The following is a 16617-nucleotide window of genomic DNA, read 5'->3' on the forward strand; positions in this document are numbered from 1 at the left end:
CGGGATGGAATTGATGCATCAGCTTATTCTGGTGCTTTACAAAAAAGGCAAGTTTGCCAACACCAATCGCACTGAGGTAAGTCCTCAAATCTTAACGCAATCAAAACCTCAGTGCCCTTGTGGAATATCTGACAAGACTTAAATGCCTGAATAACTTAATGGGGTAATAACCAAATCCAAAATGGGGCATTTATACATCTACAACATAGCTAATCAAAACCTGGAAATATGAACCTGAAAAAAACCCCACCCAACCCTTTTAGTGCTTTGCCATTCATAAGAACGTTACCATTTACCAAAGCTCCATCAGTCCTTCCAGGTTCTGGTATGGCATGTAGGTCTGGCACTGCATCTTGCTTATGCTGGGAACCTTGGCGTTAGCTTCCTCCCCTAGGCCTGCTCAGGATGTTCAATAGGCACCCCTAAATCCCTACGACATATCTGACAAACAGTCTAGCAAACCGTTTAAGTACACTTAACACACAGCATTTCTAAGCTTGGAACTTCAAAAAAAAAAAAATCCTTGCCTTCAGTAGGACCTTTTGTTTTGTGGCAGATTGGTAGATAGTACACTTGCCTTGAACACATCTGCAAACCAATGACTTGAAGTTCTTGATTCAGAGGATTACAGCTTTGACTAAAAGGTAGAAACTCCTTCAGAATCCTCCTCAGCATAAGGAAAACATCCCCTTTTCAGAAACAAATTTGATCAGCAGGTTATAGGTTGACACAGGCAGGGTTACTACCCTGTAAGATTCCTAGCAGCCAAGAAACAAGAAATCAATGTCTGAAATTAGCACTTGAGTAAGACCTTTGCAACAGAATAAAAAGCTTGGGGTTTTGTACCCTGTTGCCATGACTGCTCATGTGTTTTGCTATAGCCACTGGATAAAACCTTTAATCATTAAAAGCTCCCACCTAGTTCAGTTTGAAGAACTAGGCTTCATGACTTACATGTAGAACAAGCTGGATGTGACAACATCTAGATCCACCGTGCCCCAAACCATTCTTTCTCTTATTGGGCAGATTGCCACTACAAACATAAAAAGACAGCTTTAAAATGTATTAAAATGTAAATCATTCAGTTGTTAGTGGTGATGAAAATTATTTACTAACAGATCGTACACATCCATTGCAGATACTTTTCTACTTGCAGTATGAAGAATACTTCTTTATAAGGCAGCTACTGGGCAGCTTCTCTAATACCTTGCTACATGACAGTGCTTCTTTACTGCTTTGTAAAGTAGAAATAAAGGTGACTAGATACCTCTAGATGTTGGAGGATTGAAAATGCCTTTCAACTGAAATACCCATTTTCTTACTGTTTACATCACTTATAAATCCAAAACAATTTTTCAAAGGTTTAAAGCAAACCCTTGTGCAAACAAAAGTGCTGCTTCTGTGTGAATAAGCTCCCACTACAACATGAAGAATCTTTGTGTTCTACAACATAGTAAAAAAAAAAATTCTTCAGAAATTTCCTTACATGTGTAAGTACCACTATGCAACACTGTAGCCTTGTATTTGAAAATACGTATCTTTGTACAAGCATTAAACCCCACACTATTGCAATTTAGACCAAATGATGAGACACTCTAACATAGAATACACCAACATTATGCCATAGTTATGTCAAGAAACTAGGTTGCACATTATTAAATTAAACTTGCAGGAAGAAACCAGGGAGTGGTCCTGGAAGAAAGACTTGAACACACCTAGTCTTACAAGAATGCCACAGAGTGGGCAGCTGATCCAGACCTTTGTTTCATGATTCATCTAAAGGATGTCACTAGGAGCATACAGTTCTGTGTTCCCATGAATTGTTTTAGAAATAACAAAGGAGTGTTAGGCGTTTCAGTAATCCCACCTGTGTCTGGATCTAAATAATACTGAGAAAAAAAAAAGTAACTCAGAAAGGTAGAACCATAAATAGGCAACACAAAATCAGAACACCAACACAAAACCCCCCACTTTTTATTTCAATACAGAAATTAAACTCAATCTTAGCAGAAATAAGAGTCATAAATAGTATCTGGCCATAAAAAACTGTATATACAGCACAAGAAAATAATGTATTGCAAAAAGTGACTTTTTGAAAAAAACTTTTAAAATGTTGTCTCTCAAGAACAATTCAGAACTTATTTTCCTGCCTACATTTTCTATACAGTGTAGAGCAATCCAAAATAGCTGTATCCCAGAGGAACGTGAAGCACATACCTTTGATTAACATCAGTGCATTTGATCCCATAATATAATAACAATATACATCTTGCGTAGGTTTACAGACGACGTGAAAGGCTAAGAGCAAATTCATATGATCCTCTTTTCAAAGTTACAGATTTTCACATCAAATGGCACCAGTCTCGTCACACAGATGCAAATTGTCTTGAACACAGTTTTATCCCCTGAAGTTCCTAATCCACTCTAAGAATTTTTATGCAAGATACACAAAGGTTCAAACATGATAATATGTCCAAACTAAACCACATTTATTCACTTTTGCCAATCTGCTCACTGAAGACCAAAACTTTTTAAAACTTTTTTTTTATTTTTAGGTCAGAGACCTAAACACTGGGTTGATCAGAAGTCTAGGGCAGCGGATCCGATCTAAGATCTAAATCTGTGCTTTCAGAAACAGGGAGGCTGGTCAATCCTGTTCCGTAGGGAAAACAACTACCTAGCCACAGCCCCTGCTGGGAAAGGCTCATGTGGAGTGTTTTTGCAGCTTCTTGCCCTTTAGGATCCAGGTTCGTGGTATGGTCATGTGTAGAGCCGTATACAGAATACAAAACAGAAAAAGGAATGGAGCTCTGGAGAAGGAACCTGAAGGCCAGAGGGCTTCTAGACATGACTGGGAAATTTTTTGCAGATAGAAGAGTGATGGGAGACCAGCAAAGGTCAGCTCATCTGCGCTGGACTGGGCCAACAACCTGAACTAGGGAGGGAAGCTGGAGCTGTGCTGGACCAGTATTTCTAAAAATGGCAGAGACACTCTGTGGACATTAAGACTGTATTCTGAGGAAATGCAAGGAAGCCAGTGTTATGGCCATGTGTGCATACAGGGCTCAGTTTTTTATATAAGGGAAAGTGTGATGGTGAAATAAAAAAAAAAAAATTCTTAGAGCTGTGAGATTACATTAATTTATCTGTACACGCTAGCAATATTTATTCTAATACGTGCCTCTACAGTACACAGATGCCCAGAAAAACATTCTGATAACTTTGAGAAGGATCATTTACATTCATAAAGAGTCAGTGTCTTGCTGGGCTTTTAGCAGCATGCTTTTAGCTGATAATTCCGTAACTATACAGCTGCTCTTTCCCACAGTGGTAAAAGCAAGTGTAAAAATTCTGTCCGTTTGCACTGACACTAAACAACCTGACTCAAGTAGCTCTTCACAAGGCATTACCATCACCTAACCTTATTGCTACCTAAGGTTAAAAAAAAAGAGATTAATCTTATTTTTCAAATAGCTCAGTGTAAATCAAAAACATGGAAAAAAATCATAATGTGAAGAACTGCAATCTTCTAGACGATTCTGTCTTGGACTGTTAGAAACTACGCTTTTATTTCATGAAAAGCTAACCAAAACAAACTCCCTTTATTTTTCTAACCTTTCTAATTAGATATAGTCCTGAAAATTATCATATTCCTGGCAAGCAAACCAAGTATAATTTTCTAATTTAACAAAATTGGTTTGTCCTCTACTTACATGCAAGCACAATATTATAAATAATTTCATTAATACTTTTTAAACTCTTTCCAATGAAAGAAAAATTCTGTTTTGAGACACTGTCACCACGCAAAAATAAATCGTCTCTAATATGAAATTAATTCCTTTATCCCCAGAAATTTACATCTGAAAATTCTCCATTCATGTTACCCCATATTTGCAGTTCATTTCATTGTCCCAGCAAAAAAGTTGGCAATTTAAACTGGCTGGTAAAGCTGTAATTGATGGAGTCCTCAGTGACTGGTGAGGATTGGCATATACTGGACCAGTTAACAGCCAGCCAGCCATGGAGCTCAGTACTCTCCAGCCCCTCATACTCTGAATAGGCCTCCTTATTCTGCAGACTTTCAAAACCTGTGGCAGAACAAGTCCTTTCTTTCAGCTTGACAACACTTCTAGTTATCTCAAGCACTTAAGCTCTTAAGCACCTTCACATGCTTGCCCATCTCAGATTATAGTACACTTCAGGTAGAACAAAGTAAGACAGAGTCAACTGAACCAGTTAAAAATATCCTGTCCCAGTAAATGATACCATTACATATCCACTGAATAGCCTTTTCTGGCCTCCATGGAGGGCCAATTATTTATCGCAAGTTGTATTTAATTTAAAAAAACAGTCTGGAATACTTGACTTACAATTTGTATATAAATTATTCTATATTTCTGTTAACTTCAGATTTGAAGTTACTGAACATCTAATTTAACCCCTGTAGAGTCTGGAGAGAAGAGTCACTGCTTCACTGATTTGCAGTTTTGGAGGAAAAAAGCAAACCACCAAAAACTATGATTAGCATGCAAGATGAGAGAGTCATTGAAATGGAAACAAAAATATTAATCAGAACTGGTAGAAGTAGGAAAGATTAACAGCATATTTGAATTCAGAATTATCTACAGTAAAACTCCAAAAGCATGTATAATATTGTAAAACTGTCATACTTCTCTCTCTAAACTTTATCTTTGTAATAAGGCATGGCTTCAATGGTTACACTACAAGTAGATTCTCCTTTAGTCAGAATACAGGGTGCAGCCAAGTTGTACACAAACCCAAAGTCACTGAAGATCTATGTTTAACTGTAGGACAGAAATGAACTCTTTTTAGTTGTGAAAATCATTCTGCGCAGCATGACTCATTCTGTTCAGTATGTTTCCTTACATTTAGACGGACCGCGATGTATCTGTGACTTCTAGAAAGAAAAGTGAGAGGTAATGGCACAAAATAGGATTTGTTTTGAAAAAGAATACGAAATACTCTAAAGATGCACTCAAGATCTACAGATTTTCTCCAGAAATTTTAATTCACTGTAAAACAATAAAATATTCTGTCTTCAGATGTTACGAGACTATTTAGAAAAAAGTAAATAGGCTTTTTTTGTTGTCTTTTTTTCCCCCTACATGACTTAGTGTCTACAACAGTACAGATGTAAATGCAAGTCTAGGAAAATTGAACTGCTGTTTGGCTTATATCTATTGCTGAGGGAAAAACTACAAAAAAAAACCCAAAACCCCAAAAAACTGTTAAAAATCAAATCCTAAGTTACACAGAGGAAGCTTTAATTAACAAAGATTGTAAGTGAAAAGGATATTAAATACTTGTAAGATAATTCCCTGCCTCAAACTAGTTTTGCACAGATGTAGTTCTAAGGCTACTAAGATTCAGACTTCTTCAGCCTGCTATTACACAAATACAAAGTGTTGTACAAACACTTGCAGTATATACTAAAAGCAAAAGGATTTGTACCAATTCTTCTGGCTTTATTCATCCATCTGAGAATAAAACTATTATTTTTGTAAGAGAAAAGGCAGTATCATAATTTAAGCTTCAGCATAAATGAAGTACAGAAACACATTTTTATACATTAAACACTTGTTGACTAATCAACAACATTATTGTAGCTCTGCTCCCTGTTCCTAGCATAGGTAATTATTGAAGTGTAAGAACCACAGGCATGGAGAAGCAAAAAAGCATGTGGTCAGCTTAGATTTTTCACTCAGAATTCCTTCAGCGAGGAAACACACATCTTCCTTAAGATATTTATAAAGAATGTCAATTTTAAAAAGGTGAAAATCAGACCGTTAGTTTAAATAAGGAAAAACTTGTTTCATTTACACATGTACACTTATTCCCACACTCTGAATTATGTAGAGTAACAGCAAAACAACTTTGACAATTTTCTTTTTCTTATATGCATTCTTATCTTGAATGCGAGTTCTGTTTCACTGGACTCTCCTGCTTACAACAAAAATTATCCCAATATGCAGAATCCTCAGGTGTGACTGGAATACCAGATGCAACTAAATCTTCAAAAGTCAATAATGTAAACTGCGGTTGGTTAGGCTCCATGGAACATACCTAAGGAAAAGACATATTAGTATTAGATGAATCAATAAATCTCAGTTTTCTTCCTGCAATATTCCCTGTCCAGTTTAAACTACACATTGCTTACTGAAGAAAAAAGAAAATATTCCAGTTGAGACCAATGTCACTGTCCCTAATTTAGGCTATATAGTAACTAACAGAAGCATGTAACAGGTCACACAGGAAAAGCAAGTTTTTCTTTGAAATTCAGTTCAGAAAACTGAAAGAACAAGGGATAGAGAATGCTGTAAATACCACAGGATGAGTGTTTAAGTCCAGAAAAAAGGGAGAAAAAACCCACCAACAAACTGTACTTCATTCTCCAGCAAGCATGATTATTTGAGATGATAGCATGAGGATTTATTGCACTAGAGGTGTGCCTATTCATACTCTTTTTAATACCAGCAATCACCGAGCGTGTTTATGCTTCTCTCAAACTCATGCTATTTAAGGACAAAAGTGGTCACAATGAACCCACAATTCCCCGTGTTAAATCCAGATTAAATGCAGACTGAGATACTAGAAATGAGTGTCATGGGCTCTGTGTTAGTTCCATCACTTCAAGAAAAATCACATTTCAAAGAAAAAAAGGGTTGGTTTTTTGAGCACGTTACTGTGCAGCCTGCTGTATGCTATCTGCAAGTGTAATTCTTTCCAAACAGCAGGGCAAATAGTACAGCTGCATGAATCGAACATGAATGTAGCTGATCCTTCTAAATTCGGCATTTGCTCAAGCAACATATTCTTAACGTTTAATATTTGATAGAATTCAGCAGGGCAACTCTACAGTGGAGTTATTCTGTACATCACACAAACTGACACATTTCTGATGCAGGCTAATGTACTGTTAACTTCTTGGGGAGCGAATACTGACATCTGGTCATCACAGAATGGCTGAGATTGGAAGGGTGCTCTGGAGGTCATCTGGTCCAATCCCCCTGCTCAAGCAAAGCCACCTAGAGCCAGTGGCCCAGCACCGTGTCCAGACAGCTTTTGAATATCGCCATGGATGGAGACTCCACAACCTCCCTGAGCAATCTCGGTCACCCTCACAGTGGTGGGGGCGGGGCAAGAGTGTTTCCTGACATTCAGAGGGAACCTCCTGTGTGTGTCAGCTTGTGCCCACTGCCTCTGGTCCTGTCACTGGGCACCGATGAAAAGAACCTGGCTCTAATTTGCACACTCCCTTCAGGTAGATACATTACTAAGATCCCCCCGAGCCTTCTCTTCTCCAGGTTGAACAATCCCAGCTCTCTCAGCCTTGTCTCATAGGAGAGACGTTCCAGTCCCTTAATCATCTTTCTGGCCCTTCACTGGGCTCTCTCCAGTATGTCCATGTCTCTCTTGTACTGAGAAGCCTAGAACTGGACACAGCACCCCAGATGTGGCCTCACCAGTGCTGAGTAGAGGGGAAGGATCACCTCCCTCAACCTGCTGCCAATACTTTGTCGAATGCAGCCCAGGATGCCATTAGCCTTCTTTGCTGCAAGGGCCCATTGCTGGTTCATGTTCAGTCTGGTGTCCACCAGGACCCCCAGGTCCTTTTCTGTAAAGCTGCTTTCCAGCTGGCTGGCCCCCAGCATGTCCTGGTACCTGGGGTTGTTCCTCCCCTGGTGCAGGACTTTGCACTTCTCTTTGTTGAACTGCATGAGGTTCCTGTGGGCCCATTTCTCCAGCCTGTCGAGGTCCCTCTGGATGGCAGCACGACCCCCTGGCATATCAGCCACTCCTCCCAGTTTTGTGTCACCAGCAAACCTACTGAGGGTACACTCTGCGCCATCATCACTATCAGGAATAGTGTGGCCAGTAGGAGTAGGGAAGTGATCGTGCCCCTGTACTCGGCACTGGTGAGGCCGCACCTCGAATACTGTGTTCAGTTTTGGGCCCCTCACTACAAGAAGGACATTGAGGTGCTGGAGCGTGTCCAGAGAAGGGCAACGAGGCTGGTGAGGGGTCTGGAGAACAAGTCTGATGAGGAGCGGCTGAGGGAACTGGGACTGTTTAGCCTGGAGAAAAGGAGGCTGAGGGGAGACCTCATCGCTCTCTACAACTCCCTGAAAGGAGGTTGTAGCGAGGTGGGTGTCGGTCTCTTCTCCCAAGTAACAAGCGATAGGACGAGAGGAAATGGCCTCAAGTTGCGGCAGGGGAGGTTTAGATTGGACATGAGGAAAAATTTCTTTACTGAAAGAGTGGTGAAACATTGGAACAGGCTGCCCAGGGAAGTGGTGGAGTCCCCATCCCTGGAGGTATTTAAAAGACAAGAGGATGAGGCACTTAGGGACATGGTTTAGTGGACATGGTGGTGTTGGGTCGACGGTTGGACTTGATGATCTTAGAGGTCTTTTCCAACCTCAATGATTCTATGATCATCCAGATCATTAATGAAGATGTTAAACAGGACTGGATCCAGTTTTGACCCCTGGAGTACATCGCTAGTTACTGGCCCCCAACCAGACTTTGTGCCACTGATCGCCACCCCCTGGGCCCAACCGTTCAGCCAGTTTTCAGTGCACCTCACTGTCTGCTTATCCAATACATACATCAACATTTTCTCTAGGAGGATCTTATGAGAGACAATGTCAGAGGTAGAAGGTACTGAACTCTAGGTAGACAATATCCACTGCTCTCCCCTCATCTACCAGGCCAGTCATTTCATTGTAGAAGTTTACCAAGTTGGTCAAGCATGACTTTCTCTTGGTGAAGCTACGCTGACTAGTCCTGACGATTTCTTTGTCCTTGATGTGCCTGGAAATGGTTTCCAGAATTAGCTGCTCTGCCACCTTTCGAGAGATCGAGGCGAGGCTGATGGGCCTGTAATTCCCTGGGTCCTCCTTGAAGACAGAGTGGCATTTGCTTTCTTCCAGTCTTTGGGCACTTCTCCCAGTCGCCATGATCAACCAAAGATTATGGAGACTGGCCTCGCAATGACATCTGCCAGCTTCATTCCATAAGGGCTCATGGACTTAACGTACATCCAGTTTGCTTAAGTATTCCCTGACCTGATCATCTTCCACCAAGGGTACATCTTCCTTGCTCCTTCCTCTCTGGTCTCTGGGACCTGGGATTCCTGAAGGGCGGTCTTGCTATTAAAGACTGAGGCAAAGAAGGCATTCAGTACCTCAGCCTTTTCCATGTGCTGTGTACTCAGGGCCTCTGTCTCATCAAACAAAGGGACCATATTTTCCCTAGTCTTCCCTTTGTCTCCTATGCAGTTATAGAAGCCCTTCTTGTTGCCTTGGACATCCCTGGCCAGATTAAATTCCATTTGGGCTTTAGCTTTCCTAACTTCGTCCCTGGATGCTCAGACAATGTTTCTGTATTCCTCCCAGGTTACCCATCCTTGCTTCCACCCTCTCCATGCTTCTTTTTTGTGTTTGAGTTTGGCTAGGAGCTCTTTGTTCATCCATGAAGGCCTCCTGGCATTTTTGCCTGACTTCATATTTGTTGGGATGGAACTCTCTTGATCTTGGAGGAGGTGATCCTTGAATATTAACCAGTTCTTTTAGGCCCCGCTTCCCTTTGAGGCCTTATCACACAGGACTTCCAAGCACATTTTTGAGGAGGCCAAAGTCTGCTCTCCTCAATCCAGGGCTGTGAGCCCTTCTCCTTGCCCCCAGGATCCTGAACTCCATCTCACGTTCACTGTAGCCAAGTCTGCCCTTGATCCTCACATCCCCAACAAGACCCTCCTTGTTGGTGAGTATGAGGTCTAGCAGAGCACCTCTCCTTGTTGGCTCCTCTATCCCTTGGAGGAGGAAGTTGCTGTCAATGGACTCCAGGAGCCTCCTGGATTGCTTATGTCCTGCTGTGTCTCTCCAGCAGATATTGGGGTGGTTCAAGTCCCCCATGAGGATGAGGGCCTGTGAATGAGAGGCTACTTCTATCTGTCTGTAGAGGGCCTGATCCACTTTCTGGTCTTATAGGTGGCATATAGCAGACAACCACTATAACGTCACCTGGACTTGCCCTCTCTTTAATCCTAACTCATAAACTCTCAGCTGGCTCCTCATTCATCCCCAGGTAAAGCTCTGTGCATTCCAGCTGCTCTCTCATATAAAGGGCAACTCCCCCTCTTCATCTTCCCAGCCTGTCCTTCCTAAAGAGCCTGTACCCCTTGATTGCAACACTCCAGCCATGAGAGCCATCCCACCATGTCTCCATGATCCCAACAAGATCATAGCCCTGCAATTGCACACAGATCTCTAACTCATCATGGTTATTCCCCATACTGTGTGCACCCGTGTACAGGCACTTTAGAGAGGCACCCCAACATGTTGAGTTCCTGGAGAGGATATGGAGGATTTGTCCATAATGGTGCCTTGTAGGCATTTGCTTGCTTACATGCAAGTGCTGGAGGTGACCTCACCTAAGGCACGTTTTGTTGATTTTGTTATCCCTTCCTGTCACATCAATGAAGGTAGGTCAGTAAATCGGTAAAAGAGCAAAAATGTCTATTCTTCGCTCCAGTGTTTGAGCAGTAAGCTACTGTTAGGAATAAATGGAGAGACAACAAAATGGTTTGTGTTTGTTGTAACAGCACAGCACAACTCAAAGTTGTCCAATGCAGACTGAAAGCAAAAGTTAATTGAGCTGCCCATCACTATATCCTCTAACAAGTAACATGGTGCTGAGAGATTCCTGTTCATCTGGCATTTTGGAGGTGAGGTAAAGCTGCAGGAACTGGGCCTAGAGCCATGCAAGTGACATCACAGATGCATACCAAATATGAACTAACAATCTACTTATCTCAGAGGCTTAAGAGATCTAGTTTGAACTTCAGCACATGCTTGTCTGAAGACAAGTGTGTTCTGACTGAATTCATCACAAGTCCTGTGAAATCTAGCAAGTGATAGGTGAAAAGATATTTTATAGCCCACATAGGAATTATAAAGAATTATAAACTCAGCCATCTTTCATTGAGACCTGTCTCAGATAACTGTCTAGATCTAGGTAAGAGTGCAGATAAATATTCTGTCTCTTCAAATATATAGCCATCACTAGTGGACATTTTGTTAAGATTCTTGACACTGAGAATTTAAATTATAGTACTTTAAACTAACAATTGGTCTTTCCTTTGAATTGTAGGTACTTGCTATCAGGTTGGGAAGAAAGCTCACTGAAAGTACATGTTCTGCAAACAGGACATAAAGAATTACTCCTGTTATAGCAGAGAGGGAACAGAGACAAGCACTGACATCCCAAAGCAATAGCATAATGTCTACACACTCAATTTTTTTAAACTAAGACGAAGAACACCTTCTCCTCTCAACACATCTAGCAATACATAGATTCCTTTTTTACAGTTCTGTTAGAAAGAGAGAAGGCCACTTTTGTTTCCTCCGCATTCCTGTTAGAAGGAGTCCTGAAAAGGCACAATGCAATAGTACAGAAATTTTCACTTTACTTCCATACTGTGGAGTCACAGAATGCTCACTTGTCCTATTTAAAAAAATGACCTTTTTTCAGTGAATTGAGCTAATGAAATTTAGGTCATCACAAATTTAGTCAGTGGACAAGTATGCCTTTGAGACTTTCTGGATTCAGACTTTTTATCATAACTCTTGATACCATGCCTATTCTTTCTATGATAATTTTAAGGTGTGTGACAGTGATGGTGAAGGTCAGTACTTAAAAATCCTGGATTTTTGTAGAATACTTAGGTAATTGTCTTTAGAAATAATGGCCACCTTCTTTTCACCTCAGACTGACATCTATCAGTATTCCTGTACGAAGAATGATATGCAGCCCCACTGGAAACTTAAGTATGTCCTGCCAAACAGAATGCATATTTTCTTAAAGAATATTTGAGCACTGATTTACCACAGTAAATCCTCAAAGATAGTTTATACATCTTTTTTTAATCTAACCAATACTAGTTAAAAGGTCTGCCTTTCTGTGTTATCCATGATCACAGACTCAGACTTTATGACCATGATAGATGTGTGCATGATCACTTTCATCCTTTTATCCATTCATATACTTATTATTTTTTTTCTAGTTCCTGGCAGAACCTTTGTATCTAAATAACAGAAAACAACTAACTGGTTTTCTTCTGAGCAACTAAAACACTACAGACAAACCTGGCAATTTGTTACACTTTCCTTTGCTGACTCTCTGGCTATTTTGGCTACAACTTGCCAGTCTGCCTCAAATTTGACTTTTATTGCTTTTTTCATGACCCAGATCTTTGTTAAGTTACACAGAAAATCCTGAAAAGCTTAAGTAGCTTTGTTGCTTCTCTCAATAAAGAGACCACACGGAATGAAGACTAACACTGCTCTTCTTCCCATCTGCTGGTTGTTGTTGCTTGTCTCAAGGGTTATCTTGTCATAATGGTGTTTGAGAGATGGATCTGCTCTGGGATACATGCACTGACAGTCCCCCATTAAAATCAACTCGGTGAGGTGCTGTACTAGTTTCGCAGTCCAGACTGGTTCACTGTCTCCATTTCCCTCTGTGAAAACCATCTTTCCCACATGACTACTAGCAGGCTGTGACAAAAATCACCTAATCTTCTTTTGGATGAACACGCTGAATGCTGTAACGCATACATTCCAGATCTGACATTATCTGTTGCTGTCCTCTGAAACCGTTTCTCCTTCCCAGACCTTTCCTGAAATAGGCACAACAGAACTAGAGGTAACAGTTCAGTAACAATCTCGTTAATGCTGTGCTTAAGATAAGCTTTCTCCTTGGCCCTACATCTGAGATAACACACTTTTAGCTACAGCATCAGACTAAGTTTATGTTCAAGTGATTAGTTACCAAGACCTGAAAATGTTTCATCATTTCTTACATCAGAATGCTTCTGTCCAAATCCCTCCTGTTTCCCAAGAGCCACTGCAACATGGTGATGGTCATCTAACCGGGTTTCCTAGTAAAGATGAAAAATGGCAATGTAAATGCATTTTCTCTACTCTGTTTCCAGCAAAGACTGTGTAATTATTTAGAATATGGTTCAGAACAATAGCAGAACATCATTTAAAATACTTTAAAATAATGACATTCAAAAAGCAATAGCCCTTTTTAGCAGTGTTGTTGGAGAGCTCAAGGATGCAGATACATTAAAAAGCTAACAGGGCTGAACTGGTTACTATAGGTTACCATCATCTCACCCATTTGTAGATATTTATATACAATTTTGTGACCTTAGCATTCCTTTACCAGTCCCTTCTAAGTCACAAGCCATATAACCCATCTTAGTGATCTCTCTTCCAATGAGATGAAGTGTGAACTTCTGGAAGGTATTCTGAAAAAAACCCAATGTAAGTATAAACTTAAATCAATGACTCTCTTACTTTTGGCTTCAGACAGCATATTAGATCACAACTTCAAATTTCTGACAGGGCAGTCTGAGCACTACTCTGTGTAAATACGAATCAATTTTCCTCAAAAAACATTTCTAGATATATAACTATATATTTAATAACATAGTTTATCTATTTAATAGTTTTGTTTAAAAGTGTTTTCCTCTAGAAAGGCTAAGAATTCAACCTAAACAATTCATTTCAGAAAAAAACACTTCTACATACTCTTTCTGAATAGTGTTTATTATATAGTTAAGTCATAATTCTGTTGACTTTTTTTATTTATATATAAGGGGGGGATAATGTTTTCCTTGCTTATTTATCCAAAAATTTTCACATAATTTCTGCACAAACTTTCTAAATTTTACCTAGAAAAATGAATAATTTAGATATCACCATTAACCTGAAAATAAGCTAGCAGTCTGTATATTCTCCTGGGAGGTATGACGGAACCTCCAATTTCCACTTCCTTGGGAAATAATCTAACTGCCCTACATTATCACATAAAGACAGCATCACGATGTCCTCCTATTTTGTCTGACAGGTTGTTGGTTACATTTTTTTCTTTTCCTCTTTTAATTTAAGCAAAATGTCTTTCAAAACAACGCTGTCAGTCTGCATTAGGCTTCTCTACAGCTCATCTACTCTATAGGATTTTCAAAGATTTCAGCTGCAAGGATACCATTTCTGTGATTCCCAAACAGCCCTGTATATAAAAAAAGTGCCAAGATGCTCAGCTCAGATCTATTCAACCCAGCTCAGCCAAGACAGCAGCTGCTCTAGCCATGTGTAGCAGCAGTACAACTATAAGGTTGGGGGACTTTACTGGCAAAGATGTGGGTGTCTTGGCAGATAGGTACTGGTGTGGGAGTAGAACTGTGTTTTTACTTTGATCTCTTCAGCACCAAAACTGTGCCTATTTGACAGATTTAGCAGTGAACTTTGTATCCCTCACCTATTTAAAAACAAAACATCAAGCTCATGTTGTTTTACCTTTCCGCAAAGCACTAGTAAGAAAATGACTATTTCAATTTTGTCTAGATTAGGAGAAATATTTTATGCACATGAGAAACACTAACAAGTCTGCAGTGTAAGTGGTATTTCCCATGACTGCGAGAGCTATAGGTGTACTTACTATGAAGTATTTTACTAAGTTTTCTGTTCCTTTACTAGGGTACAAGACTGAAAATAAGTCAAGCATAAAGAATGCTACCTCAGGTTTGATGAAATCTAACCATTTGTACACATCGCACATTTCTATAACTTCCTCAAAAAAAAAAAGACTATGAAAATTAGATGTTTGATCAAGTGTTGCTAAACAATTTATATAGTTCTAGGGTGACAGTGTTTTGTGTTTGTCTAGATGGAAAAATGACTACATTCAGTTTTTAACCACTTCATTTCCCCCCCTTCTTTCATTTTTTGCATGTCCAAGAGGTTAAAGACTGATCAGAACAGAGGACACAGTACAGCACATTCAGCAGTAGCCTACACACGTAGTCAGAAGTTTGCAAACAACTGTGTTACAGCTTTAAGCTAAACGCACAGAAATTTCTTTGTGAAGTGAACTTATGTATTACTTCGTTTGTGCAACTAAAAACATATTAAAGTCTTCTACATATTTTGGTAATGAAATAATTTTTTTGTCAGCTCAAAGCTGCATTTAACAGTCAGTGACTCTTTAGATCTAAATGGGGACCATTCCCCTGCATAGACCCTGCCCATTGGACAATGAATTCAGAAGGTTCCACCGCATTTACTTCACATATTCTCTGTGGTCACAGAAGAGTTTTCAGCATCTTACAATAAAACATAACAAACTATGTCCTTCATCTTATCTTTGCTGCTTCAGAGAAATGTAAATCCAAACCAAATACAGAAGGGAAGGAGATCTTTCCTGGCCCCTACTAGCAGCCAGCAAAGACCTTAAGCTATGGAGTTAATGAAACATACTGAAACCATAAAAGACAGCGAATCAGCTTGCTTCCCTATTCATCTGGATATTGCTACACCAGCTTATAAAATAAATCCAACTTCTTAAATGGAAATAGATGATTAAACAAAAGGAGAAAGAGGACAATCATACAGAATTCCTCTGTGGTAAAGAGTTTGTTTTGTTAAAATTCCTCTCTATAAACCAGAAAACATATAATGGATCAAAATTTGTTTTTCTCTGCACAGAACCGAAGTGCTACTAGAGCTATTCAAGCTACAGGCACACAGACACTTATAATGACCTCATTTCAAATGCTCGGCAGAATGATGTGTCTGGGATTCAAATCATTCTGGATTCACTCAACAACAGACAGCTTATGAGGAAACTGTACCTTCCCAGCAAGCAGAACTAATTGCTGTGTGAATCCAGTTGGATTAGCTAGTCTTAGAAGTAAAAGTTTCCATTCCTATTTATTCCTTACAATACTACAGGATTAACTTCTCTTACTGAGGGTGAAAGACTACATTACAGTTGCATACCAACAACAATTACTAAATATGTTTCAAATTGACCCAGGTAATCTCAGTTTGAAATTCATATTCTGGAAGTAATGTATTTGCTTATAGACAAACCAAGCAAACATTTTTTGTGAAAAAATGCAAACAATTATTTGTGTAGCAGCAGTGATGCCAGGTGATTCCTAATCCCCGAGTGAGGTTTAGGATAAATTGGGTGCTTCCTTTATAAACTGGTTGTATCCAAAATTGAGGTAGGGACCAGAACAGAATTGTCTTATGTCTCATTTAAGATTCTTCTTTAATATAGATTCCAATAAGTGTTGTCTAGCCATTCTTCCTGATTAACTGTACAAAACTGGGACCAATAAGGAAAGAGTCATGAATACACTTAACATTTTTCAAATCAGTAATTAGGATTTTGTTTCCACATATCAGATCTGCTACAGATAAACATAAGTTTATAATATATATATCTTTAAATTATAAAAATTGTCATAATTGTTATCAATCAACTTCTTTCACTTTTATTAAAATTAACTAATACTTCATTCTGTAAGTTTTTCTTCTTCAAAGGAAGTAAATGGAGCATATGGAATTACCCGTAATAATAATAATCATCATCATCATAATAATGACTCCATCCTAAATTAACACCCTGACACAAATACTGTGTCACTCTTCACTGGGCTAGTAAACTTTAATTATTACTAAACAAATTCACCTTTTTAAAAGGAGGACAGCATGCACTGCCTATGTGAACAAAGCA

General features: G+C 39.5%; 1 protein-coding gene across 3 annotated transcripts in view; it reads right to left on the reverse strand.

The window, feature by feature from the left end:
* Nucleotides 1-1945: 1945 nt before the first annotated feature.
* Nucleotides 1946-16617, reverse strand: part of AASDHPPT (aminoadipate-semialdehyde dehydrogenase-phosphopantetheinyl transferase) — a 41282-nt gene continuing 26610 nt past the window's right edge. For 2 of the 3 annotated variants that reach the window (XM_076328206.1, XM_076328207.1), the window contains exons 5-6: nt 12887-12964; nt 1946-6084 (exon numbers count right to left, since the gene is read on the reverse strand). In XM_076328206.1, the coding sequence (XP_076184321.1) occupies nt 5926-6084; nt 12887-12964 (237 nt within the window). In that variant the 3' untranslated portion in view covers nt 1946-5925. The remainder of the gene's footprint in view (nt 6085-12886; nt 12965-16617) is intronic. The other variant, XM_076328208.1, reaches the window with a different exon arrangement.

This window comes from Aptenodytes patagonicus, chromosome 1, assembly GCF_965638725.1.
Source record: "Aptenodytes patagonicus chromosome 1, bAptPat1.pri.cur, whole genome shotgun sequence".
NCBI classification, from domain to species: Eukaryota; Metazoa; Chordata; class Aves; order Sphenisciformes; family Spheniscidae; genus Aptenodytes; species Aptenodytes patagonicus.